This window comes from Kogia breviceps, chromosome 10, assembly GCF_026419965.1.
Source record: "Kogia breviceps isolate mKogBre1 chromosome 10, mKogBre1 haplotype 1, whole genome shotgun sequence".
Lineage (NCBI taxonomy): Eukaryota > Metazoa > Chordata > Mammalia > Artiodactyla > Physeteridae > Kogia > Kogia breviceps.
Window position 1 is genome coordinate 39,107,516 of NC_081319.1, and position 20,590 is coordinate 39,128,105.

Consider the following 20,590-nt stretch of genomic DNA (forward strand, 5'->3'; position numbering starts at 1 on the left):
GAAAGCTGTTTGTGCAGCCCGGACACTCAAAGGCTGTGGAGGCACAGTCCCTCAGCAGTCTGCCCAGTGAGCTAACTGCTCCCTCCAGGTCCAAGCATTAAAACTGCCTTGGGGCGCCTTTGTGGAGAGGCCCACTGTCTTTGGACAGATTGGTATGAACTCAGCCCTGGCCTTGCCAGTACTTCTGCAACTTTGCCTTTTCACTCTTTTCCCTTTAACTATGAAAAGACAGGACTGTCACAGTTTGGGGATTTGTTCCTCTGCCTATGCCTTCCCATTTCAGAAACCATCCCAGAGACAGTCTGTAGGTTGTTTATATCAAGTCCTTTTATTCTGATACCACAGAATTACCTTGTACAATACAGGGGGAGGGACACTGAAGTACCACGAGTTCTCACAGAGCACAGGAGGACGGCACACGATTCACAAGGTCATGTGGAGGACTCGGGTCATTCATTGCACTTACAACTGTAAACTTGTTTGTTTGACTTTGTACAGCACTCTTCCCCCCTCAAATAAAGAAGGAGAGAAGGAAAGAAAGGGAGAGAGGAAAGAAGGGAGGCAGGGAAGGAGTGAGGGGGAAGCAAAAACAAGACATGGAAGCTAGCAGAGGAAAGGCATTGGGCGGCCACCACTCTCCAGGGCACTGCACTTAGAGAGAAGGAGCTGATTTGATCCCAGAGGCCAAATGAGGCAGACACACACACACATACACACTCACACACTTGTTCACATGCATACACACACAATATCTCATGACTTCCATGGCTCTCCAGTGCCACCCCAGTGCACATGGCAGCAGGGCTGCTGGTACCCAGGGAGACAGAAGTGGTATCTCTGAGGAGTTTCAGTTGGTCAGGCCTGTCCCTTTGACCCTGTCAGAGTCCACAATGACAAGTATTTACAGAATGGGGGGAGGGGGCACGAGGGCAAAGGAGGGGCCAACAGGCCAGGAACTTGTCATGGCAAAGAATCTGCCTGGAAAACTCCCCATAGGCTCCAGAAGACAGGCCATAGTTGCTGCCACTGCTGCCCAGTCATCATGGGCCCTGAGACCACCCTCTCTTCCCAAGGACTAAGTGGATGGTGGGGAAGGGGGGGTGTCACTGTGAATGCATTAGGCCCTGAAGCAGACAGAGGCGTCAGTGCCCTTGTTCATGACACTGGGCCGGGGGAGGGTGTAGAGAAGGCCTGCACTGCATCCCAGAGAACCCCTTGTCCATGTGGAAATGTGCTTGGTGCTCCCCACTGCCCAAGGCATCGAATGCTGGTCCCTCAGCCTCTGGCCCCCAGAGCCACAGCTGTATCCACACAAGGACCAGGACACTGTGGCCCAGAGGCCTGCTCCAGCCACCTTCACAAGGGGTGATAGGTACAGATGTGTCCTGTGGATACGCTGGGGGTTAGGGAGTGGCAGATGTCAGAAATTTCAAACTCAGAGCTTGGCCAGAAAGGAGATTTGCTGAAAAGTCAACATTTGAGATCGTGAAACTAGCTTTGATGGAGGCTGACCTGCTGTCATCTCCCTGCCTGTTCCCTGCTCGTGGTCCCGTCCCTTGGCCTTTTATGGGGAGGATCACTGCATTAGTCCCTCATGTATCCGGCCACTAGGCACATCCCCACAAAGACCTGGCCCTGGGTGGTCAGAGGTGCCAGATGGCGGCCTCCTTCAGCCCTTGCACAGACGGCCTCATACAGCCCAGGCCTGATCTCTGGGATGAGACAGGTGTCCTGTTGGATGGGTGAAGCCCAAATCCAGGAGGGCGGGGGTCTTAGGCGCAACACAAGGGTTGACAGCCTCCTATCTCATCCACAGCTGCCAGAGGTGGGCCAGGATCCCTCTCTGAAGGGGTCTGTAGACCTTATAGGAAAGAATGAGAAATGTGGACCCCTGAGAAATGCGTGGTGCAAACCAGGGCACTCTGGAGGAAGGCCAGGCCTGGAGGGGTCGGGCAGCTACCACCTGCCGCACTCTTGGCTCAGTTGTAGAGAAGCTGATGAGCAGTGGGATACTTAGGCTTCAGAGGAAGGGGCTGGCAGGGAGTTTCGGTCCTGGAGACAGATGCAGAGAGCGTCACAACAGAACCTTCTGTAAGTTTTGTTATTGAGAAGCTTCCCAAGAAACTCAGCTTGAAGCCACTGTCTATGTGAATACGCACTCTGATCAAAGATGACACTGTTAGCTGTCCTCACCACAAATGCCCAAACTCCAGCTCTTCCTGAGCACTCTCTGGTCCCCAGACAGTTCTCCTGGCTCACAGACCTTTGAGCCTCCCAGCCACAAAGGAGAGGCACGGAGAGGTGCAGTCAGGAGCTGGGCCCTACCCTTGGCCTCTGTCTCTCTGGCTACAGACACAGCCCAGCTCTGCTCTTGAGCAGTGCCCCACTGGGAAGGGGCGGCCAGATGTCTCTGGCTCAGGGCTGGGGTAAGTGGGGGAGTGACTTACACATGGAAATCCTCCAGCAAACCTTCCGAATGTTCACACGCACACATCCTGTGCTGGTTCCCACCACGTGTCTCCTCAGAGACATCTTGGTCAGAGAAACCTGCAGTGGGTGTGGGGCCTTGTACTGCCGGGCCCACAGCCTGGCATGCTCGGGCAGCAATTCCGGTGGGTCCTCATTAGCTCGTGCAGAAGTTAGCTAGAAGCACTCCTGAAGGAGAGGTTCTGAGACAAAAAGAACTCCAAGCAAGAGGGTCGAGCATTGAAAATGGATGAAATCGTGCAAAGAAGCTGCGAGCTGTGCATGCTCCACTGCGGGACAGGCGGTGACTCGCCTGGCAGCAGCGAGTCCTGCCACAGGTCGAACATGCCACAGACTGAGAATTTCACACACACAGTGGGAGTGGGGGAGGGGGAAGGGAGTGAGGGGTTTGATATGAGCATATCTATCCAGTTTCTCAATTGCAGGTTTGCAATTAACTCCTTATACATAACACGGAATTTAATAAATATTAACAGTTATCTTTGAGGGTTTATATTTCATTGCATAGAACGTTAGAGATGAGACTTGTGGCTGTGCCCAAGGTGAAGGGAGGCCCCTAAGGGAAGGGCCTCAGGGAGGAACACCACCCAGTCCACCAGGTGGATGGACGGCGCCACACTCCCCAGCGCAGGGCCCTGGGCCCTTCCCTTGGCTGGCAGAAGCCCTGGCCCCTCTGCTCTGAGCATGTCCACTGGTGATGGCTTAAGAAGGACTGGAGTTGCACAGTAAACAGAGGCGGGCTGAGGGGCCTCCCTAGACCCTGCCTTGGGGTTGTGCTCTTGGTGGCCTGCTGCCCACTATTGCTTCTAAGTCAATATTCTCCCTGTGCTAAGCAGGGGCAGAGCAGAGAGGGAACCAAACCATCAGTCACAAGGTGGTGGTGGAGGGGAGAGGCAAGGAGGTGAGCCGAGAGAGCGAAGAGAGAAAGGGTGGGGGGAGAAATAAAAGAACAATGTTTATGAGGTATACACTTAAATCAAACTGAAATAATTAAGGCTGTTCTTGAAATCAAAAGAAATCCCCAGGTGTACGAACGAGGAGCCGGCTGGTCGAGACAATGGTGGTGCCGCTGGGATGCTCACGATGACTGGGGGTGATGGCTTTGAAGATGGTGGGGGGCGTGCTAGCACGCGGCCACCCACAGGCTGGGAGAAGCCTCAGCCAGCGCCCACGCTGCTTTTCGGTGCTATGGCCTCTTATTTCAGCGATGAGACAGTGTTAGGTCCTAATGTTTGTAAAGTTCTCCCAATCCCACGCTAGCCACATGGAAGTCTGCTCCGGTGTCACCCAGCGGGCAGGGTGAAGGGGGCAGGGCCCTGTGGCCACAGAGGGATCTGGGCCAGCTGGAATGTGAAGGAAACGGAGCCCAGGGCCCCCAGCCCTCAGTCAAAGCCCCTCTCCAAGGCTGTGGAAAAATTTCTGGCATTGTGGAGGGAGGGCAGCGTCCGTCAAAAACAGGCTGCGCGCGCTCAAACTCTGTGTATAACGCATTGGTAGCCTGGCTGACCAGGCCGCAGAAGGCGGCTGTGGGAAGAGCAGCAAGACTGCCGCATGGCAGGGCCTGCAGAGAGGGTTCCTCCCTCCCAACAACGGCTACGCCTTGAAGGTGGTGCCCTGAGGAGAGCAGGGTCTCTGGAAAGACAATCACAGGTCCCCCTGGGCCAATGGTCCCACTTGACCAACAGATGTTTCACCCCGGCAGCTGCTGTTAGAAAACATCCCGTCCTCAACTGAGGCCCGCCTGCCACGTCCCACCTGGTGTGAGTCTTTGGGCCAAGGTTTGCCAGATTGTAGATGCTTGGAGGAGAAAAGGAGGGAGGGGGGAAGGAAACAGGAAAGACAGAAGAATTTTGTCAAGAACTGTGGACAGCTGCTTCCCACCCACACTCCTTCCAGCTGTCTGCCTCAAGCTGACGCCCTGGCTCCTCCTCACCCACGGGATCCCACCCCACTGCGGCTGGGGGAGAGGGGTGCTTGGGCAGGTTTGCGGTCATAAAGAGAAGATCAGGAAGAAAGAATCAGGTTGGCCAGGAAGGGCCATTCCTTTAACACAAGTTGCTTTTTGTTTCTTAAGAGTGAGGGAGATAGGATTTTGTTTAAAACAACGAGCCTCTCCCAGCCCACTTCTGAAATTTCCACAAAAGACACTAGGAGATAGACACTCACAGAAGCACTGACCGCTTGGCCCAATCAGCCAAATGCCAGAACTTGAGGGTGATTCTTTTAATTACAAAGTTAGTGGTCTCAGTAGCCCACGCACATCGTGTGACAGGACACAGAACAAAAGGAACCACGCCAGGGGTTCCTTTCCCTCCCTGGTAACAGTGCCCTGGCCCTACACCCAAGGTGGGTCCTGCCATAGACCTGGTCCATGGGCTGCCCCTCTTCCCCCTCCCTTCAGCACAACTTCTGATTTCGTATATGTTTCAGGGCAACTCAGGAAACATCCAGCTGGGTGGGAAAGTGTCAGGGAGCCCGCTGTCGTCGGGTGAAGGCAGGAAGAACACTGAGGTGCTGCACTGTGGCTACTCTAATTAGAATAAATTCTGGGCTCTTTACTTCCGGCTACAAAGCCCACCCCAGCTGGCTCCTGCCCCCTCCGACGTCACCCCGACCATCTCTCCCCTCCTCTGTGGCTCTAGCTGTGCTGGCCTTTTGTCTGTCCCTGAGGCCTATCTGTCTCATCAGAGCCTCTGCGGGTGCTGTTCCCTCACTGGGCACATCCCACAGCAGCCTCTTCTCCTCCCATGAGCCTTACCTATCACTGACCACTTTCTCTAGAGTGGCCCCCTCTGTGCCATAACCCTGCGTCCCTGGCTTCAGAACACTTATAACCTTCGGAAATTGTCTTTTAATCTCATTTTTTAAAAACTTATTTATTCTCTGCCCCTCTTAATGGGCTGTCGGCTTCAGAGGGCAGGGACTTGGTCTTGTTCCCTGCTGGATCCCCAGAACTCAGAACAGGGCCCAGTACCTACCTAGGGCCTGACAAACATTTATTGAATAAATGAATAAATGGATGGGAAACTGGACCTTTCCAGTTTCCCCACTAGTCCTCCAGAGATAGGTGGCCCTTTTGGCACCACACCCAGCTCCCTCCCACAAGCAGGCCAGGCCTGGGCAAAGGCCCTTGCTGGCCCCAGCGCTCCCTCGTGATTTGCTTGTTGAGTGCCTGGCCCTGCCAAACACACGCCTGCTCACCATGAGAAGCACCCACACCTCCATACTCTTAACGGTAGAATTCGCAAAGGCGGGCTAGGAAGAGGGTCCCAAGGCTATGTAATGGGAGGAGGTGGTCCCTGGCTGTGCGCAGAGCAGTACCAACAGCCAGCCTACCCTCCCCACCATCCTGCATGATGTACTGCTTCCTCCTTCCCGCCCAGAGGCAAGGCCAGGTCCAGAGGAGGATCTAGGCAGAGGCTTCGGATCCTGCTTTGGCCACTGCAGCCCAGAGAGAGCCTGGGCTCCCATCCTGAGGCCCTTCTACTCTCTCCCCGTGCTGACCTGGTCTGGAGCTGAGACTCCTGTCTGGGTGACCTCCCTTTCTGCTCCATCCCTTTCCTGTCTGCCTCTCCACTCATTCTGCTTTTCCACCTTGCAGGTCTTGAACTCAGCCTGTGAAGCCAATTGTATCTTGACATCACACCAAGGGCTGCTAAGCTCTGCAGGGTTTGAGGACTCCAGCCTCATCTGAATGTTTGTAGCAGAGGTACCAGCACTAGGCCTCACGGACGGGGCTTTGGAATCAGTGCCCAGTGTACAGACCCCAAGTTGTGGGGCATGGTTGGCTCTGCCGAGCCCCTTTCCCAAGGTTACTACCTGAGTCACCTCAGCCAGCTCAGTCGTCTCTGCCTCCCAGGTAGCAGCTGGGCCCATCCTAGCTGAAGGAAGCCCACCAGGTCCCTCCTAGCTCACACTTATAGGAACTGGGTCAGTCTGGTCAGCCAGGCCTTGGCCCTTCACTCCCTCCTCTGCCCCACCCACCCCTAGTCCTGATACTCACTGTTATACGCAGAGTCCAGAGCTGCGCCCAGGCATCTGACTCCAGAGATTTTTCCACAGCAATGATATCATCTCCCTTCATTTCTTCAAGAGCCTGTGGAGCATTTACAGAGGAGGGCTGGGAGGAGCTGTATCCCAGGGGGACCCACCTACAACCTAATGTCAACTCATAGCTTTAGGAGCCCTCTTGGGGGCTAAGGGGTGGTAGAAAAGGACAAAGGGATGTTGGCCTTGGCTTCCCTTTGCTGGGGACCTCTACTGTGTTGGCCCCATGTTGGGACCTCTGTGCACCGGGTCCCTCTTCCTCTTCCTCCTCCCACTCTCATAGGGGAAGGACACTGCAGCTCTGGCCACATCACCCACTACTGAAGACCACATTCCTCCCAGAAGACCCCACAGGACTTAAGAGCCCCGACTCAAGCGCCTCAGGCTTTTCCCAGGGGAGGGTGGGTACAGGCAGCTCATACTCACCCTGCAGGGCATGGTCACCAGAAGGAGGAGAATTTTTTGCCAAAAGCAGACACAGCTGTGACAGAAAAAGGAGAGAGGTGTTAGGAGGTCGGGCTAGGCTCCCTCCTAGTCAAGGCTGTTTGGCACAGTGAAGCCAAGCTCAGCCTAAGGGGCAGGGACTACCCAGAGAACCACTAGGCCGCAGCAGGTGGGCCCTCAGGCTGGCCTGTGCCTGGGTGACTGAGCCCGGAACCATTCCCCAGACCCGACCTCTGCCAGAGTAGGGCCCAGGAGCAGCCGTCCACCCTGGACCTGGCTGTAGGCAGCGCATACCTTCTGTCAGCTTGCCGGCCTGCTCTGCTGCCCCGCCAGGGAGGATCTTGGAGAGCACACTCTCCCCGTCGGCACCTGGCTGGATGGCAGGAGCCCCTGGGGTCCCTCCAGGCTTGGCTCCAGCCTTCATGCCTAAGGGTAAAGAAACCACCATCATAAGCTGTGCTTGGCCTGGCTCTTCAGGGTCTCAGTGGGAGAGCAGCTAAGAGGGAATCTGACCACAGGTACCCTGTGAGGTGGAGGGTGAGGAGGAGGATAAAGAAAGAAAGAGAGGAAGGTAAGAGTGGGAAGAAAAGGGGTGGGAGGAAGCAGAAAAGAGGAAGCTGAGGAAGATAAAGAGGGAGAAAGGGAGGAATAGGCAGAGGAAGATGAGAAGGCAGAGGAGAGAAGGGAAGGGGAAGGAAGGAGACAGTAAGAATCCATGGTCCTGGCCCTGTGATCACCAGTACCTTCGAGGCTTCCCGCCCAGAGCTGCCTGGGCCCTAAGGTCCCAGTGCTGGTGATCCCATTGGCTCATTCTAACCCCAGGCTCGTTTCTGCTGGGAAGGCCTGCAGTGCACTGGGCACCTTCTCAGAGAGCAGTGAAGGCACGCAGTGCTCAGGGTGCCAGTCAGCACAGGGAGAGGGCAGCCTAGGTACTCTTGGTCATAGCCAAGGGCATCCAAAGGCAGGCTCACCTGTAGGTCCAGGTCCTGGTGGTGGCTGGGCCTGAGGAAGTCTCCCCTGCTGGGATGCTTTGGCAGTCCCTTTAGAGCCGTTCACCTGCTCTGCCCGCGGCTGCAACACAGAACCCATAGCTGAGCTACCACCCGTCAACTCTGCCCAGCCTGGAAACAAGGGGCTGTCCAAGCTGCAGTCCCAGCATCCACCCTGGGGAGGATCCACATACTGGAGCCCTACTTACTGGTCCTGATGGCTGGGGGCCTGTGGCTGTCGAGGGCCCTGGCTGAGGCTTCCCTGCTGGCTGGCTGGCAGCGGGGGCCGGACCCCGGGCAGCTGGCTGGCCCTGCTGCTGCAAGCGGGCCTGCGAAGGGGCCTGCTGCAGAGGCTGTAGCCCGAGACCCTGCTGCTGCTGCTGCTGCTGCTGCTGCTGCTGCTGCGTCTGTGGCTGGCGCGATGCTGTTGCTGAGGGCGTCTGCCTGGATGGAGGTGGCTGTGACTGCTGTGGACCTGGAGCTGCCTGCCGACCTTGCGGCTGCAGCTGGGGTTCTGGCTTTGGCTGCAGTGCAGCGGGCCCTGAGTGGGCCTGCCGGGAGCCCTTCTTGCTCTCAGAGGCATGATGGTATGCTGATGGAACACGGGATGGCTGTGAATATTCACTGGAGCTGGGGTACCCAGGCTGACCCTTCTTCTGCACAGGCGGGGCAGGGCTGGGCTGAGGGTGAGGCCGGGCCTCATGGCGACTCAGGTCTCGAACGTGTGGTTTGGCAGCACGCCGGCCCAGCTCCTCGCCAGTGTGGCGGCCTGAGTGCCGCCCGTGGTCACCATGGTGTCGGTGTTCCTTGGCTGAGGCATGGCGGCCCGGGCCACCCTCATCGTGTGGCCACAGGCCCTCCTCGGGGGGCTCATCGTAGTCGTGGTAGCCGTGCCTGGCAGGGCCTCGCTTCTGGGAGGAGGAGGAGACTGCGTGGCCCCCGTGGTGCCTGAACCGGTCAGAGCGGGCATCCCGGGGCTTATCAAACCAGTCTGTCTCCTCCTGGCCCAGGTGATACGCTTCAGGGACCAAAAACAGAACACCATCAACCCCCGGGCTGGCCACAGTGGGAGGCCCAGCTGAAGCCATGCAAGGAAAACAGAGGGTGGGCGCCACAGCCACAAGCGTAATGCCAGGCCCCAGCCCCCTCCCACAACCGGGCCAGGGCGCGGGTGCAGCAGGCAGGAAGGGCAGCCTGCAGCAGGGCCCACTGGGTGAGGCGCCAGGCCAGCCCAACTGAGACATCTCAGGGCTCAGGGCCCCACGGGCGGGCAGGCCCCCCAGGTGCTGAGCATCTGCAGAAATCACCCCCAGCTGCCATTACCTTCGCTGTCGGAAACTACGCAGTGGGAATCATCCAGGATGTAGCCCTCCTCACACTTATGCGCGTGGGCCCGTGGTCCATCCTTGACATGCTCCTGGACGTCAGGCATGGAGTGGCTGGAGCAGAACTGTGGGCAGGTGTCCCCCGGGGGGAGGGTGCCCCCAGCAGGGCGGGGCCGCCCCAAGGGGCTGACGGGGCTCTCCTCTTCAGAGGTCTGGCTCCGCATGGGGGGCCGGGGCCGGCCATGGGCCATGCTCAGAGATGAGGGCTTGGGGCCCTCTTTTTGAAGTCGCTCCACAGCCTCCCGTTCCCGCTCGTATCCCTTGGCCCGGCCACTGAAGTCATGGCTGGAGAGCTTCTCCCCGCTGTATGCAGATGCCACCCGGGACCGGCTGCTCCCATGGTACACGTGGTCATCCTCCTCCACTGGGTCCCGGCTGGACACCCCGTAGTACCTCTGCTGCTCATACACATTCTTCTTGAGCCCATAGGTGATTTCGTCCTGGAACTTCCTGCCCCGAGAGGCCAGGCTGCTGCTGACTGCAGGGGAGGGGTAGGAGGCCAGGTCTGACTCTACATCCTTGGCCTCTTCGATAGGTGAGAACTTGGAGATCTTTTGCTCCATGCCCTGCTTCCGGTGCTTGCTGCGCTTTGAGGAGACGGCAGCCGGGGCCAGGCTCTTAGAGGGATGCTTGGGCCCCACGGGGCCTGGGCTATACTTCTCTGCTCGAACCCCGTGTCTGTAGTCACTGTCACCGTAATAGTGGGTGCTGGCTAGTCGGCCATTGCTCTCCATGCTCCTGTGATGGCTGCTCTTCCCACGGGGGTCGTAGGAGTCCTCCTCGGATTCTTCCTCCCCTCTGGTATAGCAGCAGGGCAGTGTGGGCCCCTCAAGGACACCTGGTTCTCCTGGCTCTTTCCCTGGACGCCCACTGCTGCTCGGCCCCAGGGGCTCCAGCCTCTGGCTGTCAGGAGCAGTGGAAGCACTGTCCTTGGTCAGCTCACTGATGTCGTCAATCATCACGTAGTTCCGAGGGACATTCTGCTCCAGGCTGGTGTAGTGTGAGTCAGAGGAGTAGGTGGGGGCTGGGCTCAGGCTCACACCACTACGGTCACTGGCCCGCGGCAGCTCAGGGGCCTTTCCTTGTTCATAGCTGCTGCTTACTGCTGGGCCACTATAGCTGGTTTCAGACGAGGCTGCAGACATGGTCACAACAGGGCTGGCGATCACCTCATAGTTGGTGGGCACCTTCTGCTCCAAGTCGGCTAGTGATGTCTGGCGTGGCTTCTGGTGGGGGGTACGGCTGTCAGTCGGGACGGGGTAAAGGGTGCTCTGTGTGGTTGGCAAGGGTGTTTGGGCTGTATAATGGCCTGTGGGATGGAAAGCCTGCTGGCTTGGCAGGCCAGGCTCAGCAGGGTAACTGGTGCCGGGAGGAAAGGCAGGTGCTGGGTACGTGCTGGAGCCAGGGTAGGCGGGTGCCTGGTGGGCTGGGAATCCATTCCGTGTTGGCCCACCGCTGCCTGCAGCATACTGTGGCGCCGGAGGTGGGAACCGGGGTTGCTGGAAAGCAGTGGGGCCAGAGGGAGTGGCAGGAGCAGCAGCAGTGACAGGGAAGTCTGCATACTGGCCAGCTGGAGTGGCACAGCCCTGGAGCCGCAGCTGGTTGAGCTCACTGTCTGACAGGTAGTCGCGATGCTCACTGAGACCACGCAAGGGCGGGTAGTCACGGCCACCCCGGTCTCTGGCCAAAGACTCTTTGCGCTGGGTGATGCCCAGCTCCAGGTACTTAAGCTTGGCGTCGATCTCCTTCTCCTCCTCATCCAGTTCTGCCTGCTTCTTGCGCAGCTTGGTGGACTCGTGCTCCACCAGCCGCAGGTCCCGGTCCAGCTCCCGGAGCAGGCTGGCCTTGGTGGCAGGGACAGCGGTGGGCCCCACCAGCCCACGCTGCAGCAGGCTGGCCGCATACAGCTGTGGGAGAGCCTGGCCAGCCAGGGGCAGGTGAGCCTCCTCTGGAGGGGGGCTAGGCAGTGTCCGCTTCACCTTGCGGACCAGGCCGTTGGGTGGTAGCGCCGACACCTGAGACAGAGGGAAGGGCGGGCAGCACTGAGACCCAAGGTGTGGGTGGCCTGGCAGGGCACAGGGTAGAAGAGCCCTGGCCTGGGCTGGGGTAGGGGCTGGGCTCCACACTGTCAGTGCCCCGATTGACCAGGCAGCCTTGAAGCCTGCCCTGCCCACCCACTGGCCTTGGAGGGAGAGCCTGTGATCATCTTACAGGCCTTCTCCTTCCCAGACCTTGGGGCAATGGGACGGGAGGAAGCAGCAGATGCCCCTCTGTGCTGGTGTCTAATACTGGCCTGGCACACAGCATGTCTCCAACAGTCTTGCCACCCTCCGCCTCCCACTGAGGGTACTGAGGTGAAGAGAGTACAGGTCTGGCTCTGGGTTTGGGTCCTAGCAGCTGGCAGGGGCCAAGGGCAGTGGAGGGCCATGGACAGGAGTGCAGTGGGTCCTGGGCCCACCAGGTTCCCTAGAGGATCATGGCAGGGGGCGCATGCTGACTGGATGTCAGGTGCTGCAGGCTCCGAGTCTTTTCTGCCTCCTGCCCTCCTCCTCTCTAAAGTGAAATGCAATTCAGCCGCCTGTCTGCTCTCCTCCCGTGGCCCTGTACCACCCTCTGTCAAACTATGCCCTCGGTCTGGCCCCAGCTCCCTCCAAATCCCTGTCAGCCCACCGCTCTCTGAGGCTGCCAGACTCCTCTAGGGCCTCTCCAGCCCTATCTCTGGCTACCTGGCTTCTCAGTCAGGGCTCCCTAACATGTTCTCCATGGGGTCCTCCTCACCTGCCCAAGGCTTCACATTGCCTCAAGGTCCACATTGCCAGAAGCTTTGTCCTGGGTCCTCCCATTGTCTCTAGCTCCCAGGCCTCTGGGTTTTATGGACCACCCAAATCCCCTAAACACACTGGGGACTGACATCAGGCTTCTTACCTTTTACCTTGCCAAGAAACTACATAAAAGCCTCCCACCTACTTTCACCATTTGTCATAAAGGAAATGATAATGTGTCCCCAAACCTCAGGACGAAGGGTGGCCTTTGATGGAATGGAATAAATTTCCCTCCTTGAACTCCTCACTCTGTTGTCTGTCTTTTGTCATTTGGTCTCACACCATGAGTGCCCATCGTGGCGTGGCACCCCCATGGCCAGCCCATAGGACCTCTGTGCCGACCCTAGCACGGAGCCAAGACCACCTGCCTCTCTGACGTGCCTTCCCTGCCAGCCCAGACTCCTGATCCCACCCCCACCCCTCTGGCCTGCATACCCCAGGGCTCTCCACAACCCAGACTCACCTCCACAACCCCACCCCCTGAGGCCTCCCTCACCTCTCTCCTCTCTGCATCACACACAGAAAACGGGTAAATATACCTCCCAATGCCTCTGGCTCCTAGGCGCTCTCCCCAGGGCCACTGTGCAGTCACTTCCTTCAGTCCATCTGCCCATATTCTGCCTAGGAAACTTTCTAAGATACCCATCTTGTCCTGTCTCACCTGCCTGAAACACCCAGAAGCTCCAAGGGCCTTTGAGAAAATCCCAACCCCCTCTTGGCCTGGCACTCAAAGTCCTTGGTGTCAGTCCCTTGCAACTCCCATCTTCCTAACATGCTGGCCACCTCTCACAGTCCCGGGACATCACTGGCAACTAAAGCCACAGACGAGGGTAAGTTTAGACTCCAGGAGCCCCTATATAGGGCAGCAGACAGGTGTGTAAACAGATTTGCTGAGGGCCAGATAGGGGCATGGGACAAGATGAGGCAGAGAGCACGCTGCAGCCCACTGGAATGGGCCTTGAATGGTAGTCCAAAGGGCTTTGGCTTCCTGTGGGGCAAAGGAGCCAGGCCAGGGCTGGGGAGTGGGGAGCAGCCCAGCCAGGTCGGTGCTATGGTTTTCTCAGGAAACATCCAAAGAAGAAGAAGAAGAGATTTGGAGTAGGAGGGGCCCAGGCTGGAGGGGAGAGCTGAGGAGGCCTGAAGGGGGAGGTGGCAGGGACTGGACTAGATATGGGCTGTGAAGCGGCAGTGCTAGGGTGAGGCTGAAGTTTCTAGCAGGGTCTGGATGGCCGTGGGGGCCCAAGTGTGAGTGTGTTTTGCCCAGGATGTCCTTGCTGGGCTGCGGGCTCCACCGGATGTGCATCGAGATGTGCATCCATTCCTCGACTCCTAGCTCTGGGCCTCTGGAGCTGGAGGTGACTCCACTCCCACCCCAGGAGACGCCCCTCCCTGTGGGGCCCCCCAGGCTAGGCAGAGACCCCTGTCCCACCCTGGACCAGCCCCTGTGCCCATACCTGGCTACCCAGTCCCCCCTGGTGCTGGTAGAGGGAGAACCTCTCTTTGGCAGACTCCTCGGCGGTGGGGCTGAGGGGCTTAGGGTCAGACAGGGACCGCTGCAGGGTCTTCATGGGGCGCGGCAGCGTCTGCTGGCGGAGAGCGCTGTCAGCCGTGAAGTGCTTCTGGGGACTCACGTGAGCCTTGTTCAGCCTCTCGCTGGAAGCAAAGGAGGTGTCCAGGAGCCGGTGTGGGGACAGAGGTGAGACTGGTGAGTAGAGGACCTGGGGGGATTTGGGAGGCTGGCGGCTCACAAGCTGTGAGAGAGACTCCGGGGGCAGGTGGGCCTGGTATCCAATCTCCAAGGGATCCGGCTTCTTTTTTTCGAATCTGCCCAGGGGCCCTGGGGTGACGATCTGGATGCCAGGCAGGTAGGGGCTGATGGCAGTTGGCCCTACAAGCTGCGACCCGGCCACACCCTGGGCCTGCCCATCCGGCTCCGTCTGGCAGGCCAGGCTCTCCCCACGCCCAGTCTTCTCTGGCGCCGATATGTACCTGACGATCTCCACCTTGGGGTCGGTGGCAGCTGTGATGTGGATGGCTGGAGAGACTCTGGGCAGCTGGTCAGGCTCTGTCTGCACGGAGCAGTCGCTGATGGTCTGGATGCCCACGCTGCTCATGGCCCTCATGGCGGGGGTGGCAGTGGATGATGAAGCAGTAGCATCGTGCTTGCTGTCGGAGCCAGAGTCTGAGTGGCGGGAAAGACGGGACCTGCGACGGCGCACTGGCTGCTCCCACTCGGCGCTGTCCTCGTCGTCCGTCTGCACGCTGCAGTCAGCACTCCGCCGTGCCCGGCGCCGCCGGGTCAGGAGGTAGCGGCCCTCTCCATCCTCATCATCCGTCTGCACGCTGCTGTCTGCAATCCTCCTGACCACACAGGGCTCAGGCCCTGACTCTGGCTCGCACACGTCCCGCAGGCGTGGCATGGAGTGCCGCTTCTTGATGCCACTGCGGCCTGCCTCCCACTGCTCCTCAGTCTGCAGTGACATGTCCGAGGCAGAGCTGGGGAGACCCCGGTGCAGCACGGGCTCACGAGGCTGCCCAGGCCCCTCAGGCCCAGGCACAGCAATGAAGGCCGCGTGGGTCAGGGGTGGCCAGTACTGGCCATTCTGAGCCAGCTCTGTGGCAGCTGGGGGAGGCCCTCGACTGGGTGCCTCACAGGCCACAGGGAAGGGAGCCTTCTGCCGCTGCTTCTGCTCCTCCAGCTGCTGCTGCAGCTGCTGCTGCAGCTGCTGGATCTGCTCCAGCTGCAGACGCTGCTGTGCTAGCTGCTCCCGCTGCAGGGCGAACTGAGCCTGCCGTTCCTCCTGCTGCTGCTGCAGCACATGGTGCTTGATGGTCTGCAGTTCCTGCAACTCCCGCTGCACCAGCAGCTGCTCTTCCTCGCGATGCCTCTGCAGCTCCACACGCTCCCGCTCCAGCTCCTCCTGCAGCCGCAGCTGCCGCAGCTTTTCTAACTCCACCCGCTCTCGCTCCAGCTGTAGCAGCTGCTCCTGCTGCTTCCGCTGCCTCTCCTCCTGTGATGCTTCCTCCTTCTCGAGCCCTGGCCGGCTGAGGGCCCCACTGCCGCCCCCAGGAGCAGCATCTACTGGCGGCTTCTGGCCAGCCGCTGGAGCTGGGGCTGGGGCTGCTACAGCCTCCTTGACAGCAGCAGGGGTGGCTGTGGAAAGAGGCTCTTCCCGAGCAGCCCCTGCTGGCAGCTCTGGCCTTGGTGGGCCCCCAGCCCCTGGGGCCTTGGCAGCGGCAGGCTTCCCCAGGTAGACAGGACCCTCAGCAGGTGGAACGCTGGAAGCAGTGGGGAATCTACTTGGTACAGGATATCGGTACAGCCCTGTGGGCCCAAGAGGTACCCGAGGGGCAATCGTGGGCATGCGTGTCAGGCTGGCGAGTGGCACGGCCGTGACTCCTCCGGATGCATAAGGCCTGTACATGCCACCACGCACCATGGGCCGCAGTACTGAGGCAGGCTGGGTGGTGATGGGCAGTGTTGCAGCAATTGGAGTGTTGATAGTCGAGTAGATCATGCCATCGGCAGCACGCACAGTGGCTGTGGATGGCAGCAGCTGTCTGATTGCTGTTCCCTGGCCTGCTGTAGGCCTGTACTGGGCCAGGTTCCCAGGACTCGGGTGGCCCTCTGGGAAGGTGGGGTTCCCAAGAAGGCCAGGTTTGAGGGGAGCCAGACCTTGTGGGGCACTGAGCCCCGGCTGGGGCTGATACTGCATGAGGTCAGGGCCACCACCACCGCTCCCATGCCGCCCTCCATACTGGTCCATGGAGTTGAGGGCAGCACACATACGGCTGATCTCACGGGCCGTGGTGGCGCTGTACTGGGCCAGGCTGGCCTCCTGGAAGCCAGCTGCATCTCCCCGTGGGCCATACCTGTGGTCTGAGTAGATGTTTGACACTGAGCTATAGCGTCGCATGGGAAGCGGGTGAGTCAAAAGGTCTGTGGGATGACGTAGGTCCGTGAATGAACCATACTGCAAGCCCTGCCCAAGGTAGCGTCCATCTGCAAAGCCCAGGCTGTAGGAGTGCTTCAGTGAGCTGAGGTCCATGGCCGAGTCTCGTCCAGGGCCCTGGAAGAGGTGACCAATCCTGTGGGTGTGGTAGTTGAGGCCAGCCTCAGCCAAATTGGTGTCGGACATAGAGGAGTACAGCCTGCCAGGGAGGCCCTGTGGGTAGGGCCTCTGCTCCTCATGGGGCCCAGGCCCCCCGACCACCTGTGCCCGGTAGGTGGGGGCCTCGGGAGGCTCAGGGTCCCGGGGACTGTAGAAGGGGCCGCTGCTTTGGCCGGGTGGGGCAACATCTGCCACACTCTTCTCAGGTGCACTGGGGGCAGGGTGAAAGGTACCTGTGCAGCTACTGCCAAAGGGGAACTTGTAGACCATATCACAGCACGCCAGCTGGCTCTCGGGCCTCATCCCAGTGAGGTCCAGGGCACCTGCCGGCTCCTCTGGGAGCAGTGTGGTCACAGTGCCTGCTGTGCCTTCTCCCATCTGCACCACCACTGTATGTGGCTTCCTGGCACCTGGCAAGGCGTGTGACCGCAGCTCTGTGGGGGTGGCCCGATGGGTTTCGGAGCCAGGCTCTGGCACTGGGCCTGACTTGAGGCCAACACTCTGGGCAGTGCCCACCTGAGTGATCAAAACATCCCTTCTGGCCAGAGGTGCCACCTGGTTGGGCAGGTTATACCTGGCAAACTTGGCCTCCCTGGGTCTTCCTCGGGGCCCACCATGGTACGGGGCTGTCTGGACGGCCTGCTCTACCTGCTTGACCTGGGCCAGGCACACGGGGCTACCCGCACCCTGGCCAAAGTCCAGCCGGTTCTGGAAGGGGTCTCCATAGACCACAGGCTGCTTCTGCTGAGCCATGAGCACAGATGAGGCCACGGTGATGCTCACGGTGGTGGCGGTGCTGAGGAAGGCATGGGTCTGCTCCTGGGCATTGAGGTTGATAACCAAAGGCTGTACAGCGGTCGACTGCCGTCCTGGGATTGGATCCAGAGCAAGGCCGTACTTCCTTGCTTCCACAGCAAGAGAGGTCAGGTCCATGCCCTGGTCAGTGAGGATGATGGGCGTGGGCTTGACGGCTGTGCGAAGGTCTACCACGGCACTGCCAGGGGGCCTGGGGCCGGGCTCAACCCTAGACGTTCCAGGGACAGAGGAGATCCGGCACAAGGAGATGTTCTCAGGAGGGAGGGCGCCCCAGCCATATAGTGCCAGGGGCCCATCTGCACCAGCACTGGCTGCCCGCGGGAAGCCAGGTAGCCCAGGTGGCTCTGGGGGCAGCTGAGGTGTTGTCTGGCTGTAGCTGTGGGTGGTGGGCTGGGTGTCAATGGGTGAGCACACTGGGGAGGTGGAGGCACTGGCATGGACCATCTTGGTCTGGCTGGAGGCATCTGACGCCAGTGTGATGACCATAAAGGGGGCATCCTGAGAGGACTGCTGCCATACCAGGCGAGGCGTGCTGGGTCGGTGTGGCGTCTGTGTGCCCTGAGCCACCGTGGGTGTCGGGGTGGGGGCACCAGGGCTCCGTGGCATGTCTGAGGCAGGGGTCGGGCTTGGCGTCTGTGTAGAGAACTCTGCTGTGGCCCTTGGGCCCAGCTTGCCAGGGGAGAATGTGGGACTCTCTGAGGGAGAAGATGGAGAGAGAGGGGGGCTGGAGCCTGCAAAGTAGGAATATCCCCGGGAGGTCTGCAGGGTGCCACTCTCGCCATCACTCACACTCAGGGGCTTCTCTCTGGCAGCCCGTCCACTGACAGCAGGGCCACGGGGGGCCTGGGGTAGCTCCTCAGTTTGAGACCCATAGTTTGCAGTGGTTGGGCTCTGTCCATAGCTGTGGCCAGTGGAAGAGGGCAAAGGGCTGCGCTCAGAGCCTGCTGGGGAAGTCGGAGTCATGTACCCTCGTGGCAGGCCAGCCGGACAAGGAGCCGCAGCTGTGGAGGCTGGGGTCCCAGGGCCCTGGGCAAATGTTATGCCTACTTCCTTGGAGGCAGAGCTGGGGGAGACAGGAGAGCTGTGCAGCTTGAGGGGGTCCTGAGGCTCCTTTGCAAAATGCTGAGTAACACGGACATCGGGAATGACTCGGCCCCCACTGCTGTCAGAGGAGGTGGAGGTGGAGAAGGACACAGGGGCAGCAAGCTGGGTGGGACTGGTACCAGGGGTAAGTGGGCCGCCATTTTGTTTCATTGGGTCCATGTATGCACTCTCGGCATTCAGAAACTGCTTCTCCTTCTTCTTGTCCTCAGCAAAGGCCAGGTCCCGTGAGGAGGCCTGATGCATGCGGGCAATGCTTTGTGACGTCTGAAGGATCTCCTGGTACACGGCTGCTCCCAGGCTGGCTGGCATGCCCTCCGAGGCCGGCTGAGCAGCCCCACCATAGTCATGGTCTGGGGTGTCCTGGTATTCAAAGGAACCCTGGCCCCGGGGGCCTATGGGCTGAGAGGGGCCACCATGGGGCCCACGGCCCGCTGCTGCCTGGCCTTGTTGCCGCTGGAGCAGCTCGGCCTTCCGCATCATCTCCTCGTAGGCCTCCTCAGCGCTCTTGAGGGGCCGGCCGGAACTGGGAGTGGTGGTGCTGCCCAAGGGTGTCTCAGTCGGAGAGTAGAGGGACATGAAGGCGGGCAGGTTGTACTCACTGCCTGACTTGTAGAGCCGAGGGGGGCCACCATCCAGGGCTTCAGCCTCCGAGTCAAGGGAGGGTGAGGGCGAGTATTCGGAGCAGGAGGAACGATGTAGCTCCTCCATCTCAGCCGCCTGCCTCAGCTCCTCCGTGGGGGAGGCATCCTCAATGGGTGACAGGTTGCTGGGTGGGGTCTTGGAGCGCTCACGCCGCCGCTGGGCCCGCAGCTCCTCCTTGTCACGCCGGGTCTTGCGGGCCGTGCTGCGGATGCGCTGCTGCTCCACCTCCCGCATCTTCTCCTGCTCGCGCAGCAGCTCCTCCTCTTCCCGCAGCTCCTCCTCCTCTGAGGAGTCCTCAATGGTGGGCAGCAGGGGCCCATGCGAGCGGTGCCGGGCCTTGCGCTGCTGCTTGGCTTCTTCCAGCCGCTGCCGACGGCTGGGGCTACTGTCGCTGTCCTCCTCCAGCGAGGACAGGGAGGTGGGCGAGGTGCCCGAGGTGTAGCTAGGCGTGGAGGCCGGCAGTGTGGAGGAGTGCTCCCCGCGGGAGCGGTCCTCAGGCGAGCCCGTCAGGCTCTCCATCTCCAGCTCGGGCTCCCGGTCCAGGCTGGGGTCTGGGCCTTGGCCCAGGTCCAGCTCATGGCCATAGCTGCCCGTGTTATTGAGCTCAATGGTCTTGAAGCGGCGGAGCCCGCCCTGCAGAGCCCCAGTGCTGTCTGCGGCCTCTGCTGGGCCTCCCTCGGAAAGCAGCTCCTCATAGCCTGTGGTGGCGTTGTGGGGCAGGCGCCTCTTGGGCAGCGCTCCCGGCTCTTGACTGGGCTCGGGCCTGGGCCGGGGGCTGCCCTTCTGGGAGCCATGTTTGACTGGGCCATGCCTGGGGGCAGCAGCGTCATCCTCCTCCAGGTTGTCTTCTTCGGCACTCATCTCCAGGATCTGCCGCCTCATGAACTCCTCATCAGTCAGTTCTGCTGCCCGGGATGGGGGCTGGGGCGGAAGAGGGGACAGGCCACCCTCACTGCTGTCCTCCACGTAGTCATGCCTCAGCTGGCTGCCGAAGTCGTCTGAGGACTCAGCCGCATCCTGCTGCTCCCTCCGCCGCCCCCACTCAAGAGAGTCTTCTTCCTCCAGGATATCCTCCAGCTCCTCATCCGAGTTGAAGGCCTCGGGCATGATGGACAAGGAGTGGGGCCGCCGCTTCTGCTCCTCACCACTGCCGTAGGGTGGCTTGCTCCGCTCACCACTGGGGGCTGGGCCCTGGGCCTCCAGAGAAGGCCTCATGCTGCTCCCCACCTTGTGGAGCTCAGAGGGGCTGGATGGGCATGGCCCTGTCGCCCCTGCACTGTCCAGTTGTTCCACCTCCTGCTGCACAATGCCTGTGATCTCACTCTGGGAGCTGGAGACACCATCGGAGGAATAGCCTGTGTCGCTGAGGCTCTGCGGGCTCCGAGACAGGTCCTGAGAGTAAGGCTTGCCCACTGGCTCCTGCAGCAGGGTGAGAAGCAGACGCTGACTCCCCATGGCAGATGGCTCATGGGGGGAGTCCAGCCCTCTCCATCAACCCAGGGCCCTGGGGAAGGGTACCTCCACCTCCCGGGGGATCAGGGCCCACCACCCACTCCATTGCTCTGGTCTTGAATAACCTGCAGGTTCCATGTCAAACCCCAAGCAGCCCTAGGTTCTCAAAGAGAAATTTTACTAAATCTAATGGTAGCAGAACCCAGCAAAGCATCCAATAAGGTGTCAGACACAGGATCAGCCTAGAACTCACAGGCTCCAGGCCCTCTAGGGCCTCATCTAGGCATCCC

The 20,590-nt window shown here is 60.1% G+C and overlaps 1 protein-coding gene across 2 annotated transcripts in view; it reads right to left on the bottom strand.

Moving 5' to 3' along the window:
- Nucleotides 1-305: 305 nt before the first annotated feature.
- Nucleotides 306-20,590, bottom strand: part of BSN (bassoon presynaptic cytomatrix protein) — a 92,968-nt gene continuing 72,683 nt past the window's right edge. For both annotated transcript variants that reach the window (XM_067044169.1, XM_059076085.2), the window contains 8 exons: nucleotides 13,629-20,267; nucleotides 9,291-11,367; nucleotides 8,177-8,985; nucleotides 7,950-8,049; nucleotides 7,273-7,404; nucleotides 6,961-7,015; nucleotides 6,491-6,583; nucleotides 306-4,284 (listed from right to left, as the gene is read on the bottom strand). In XM_067044169.1, the coding sequence (XP_066900270.1) occupies nucleotides 6,975-7,015; nucleotides 7,273-7,404; nucleotides 7,950-8,049; nucleotides 8,177-8,985; nucleotides 9,291-11,367; nucleotides 13,629-20,267 (9,798 nt within the window). In that variant the 3' untranslated portion in view covers nucleotides 306-4,284; nucleotides 6,491-6,583; nucleotides 6,961-6,974. The remainder of the gene's footprint in view (nucleotides 4,285-6,490; nucleotides 6,584-6,960; nucleotides 7,016-7,272; nucleotides 7,405-7,949; nucleotides 8,050-8,176; nucleotides 8,986-9,290; nucleotides 11,368-13,628; nucleotides 20,268-20,590) is intronic.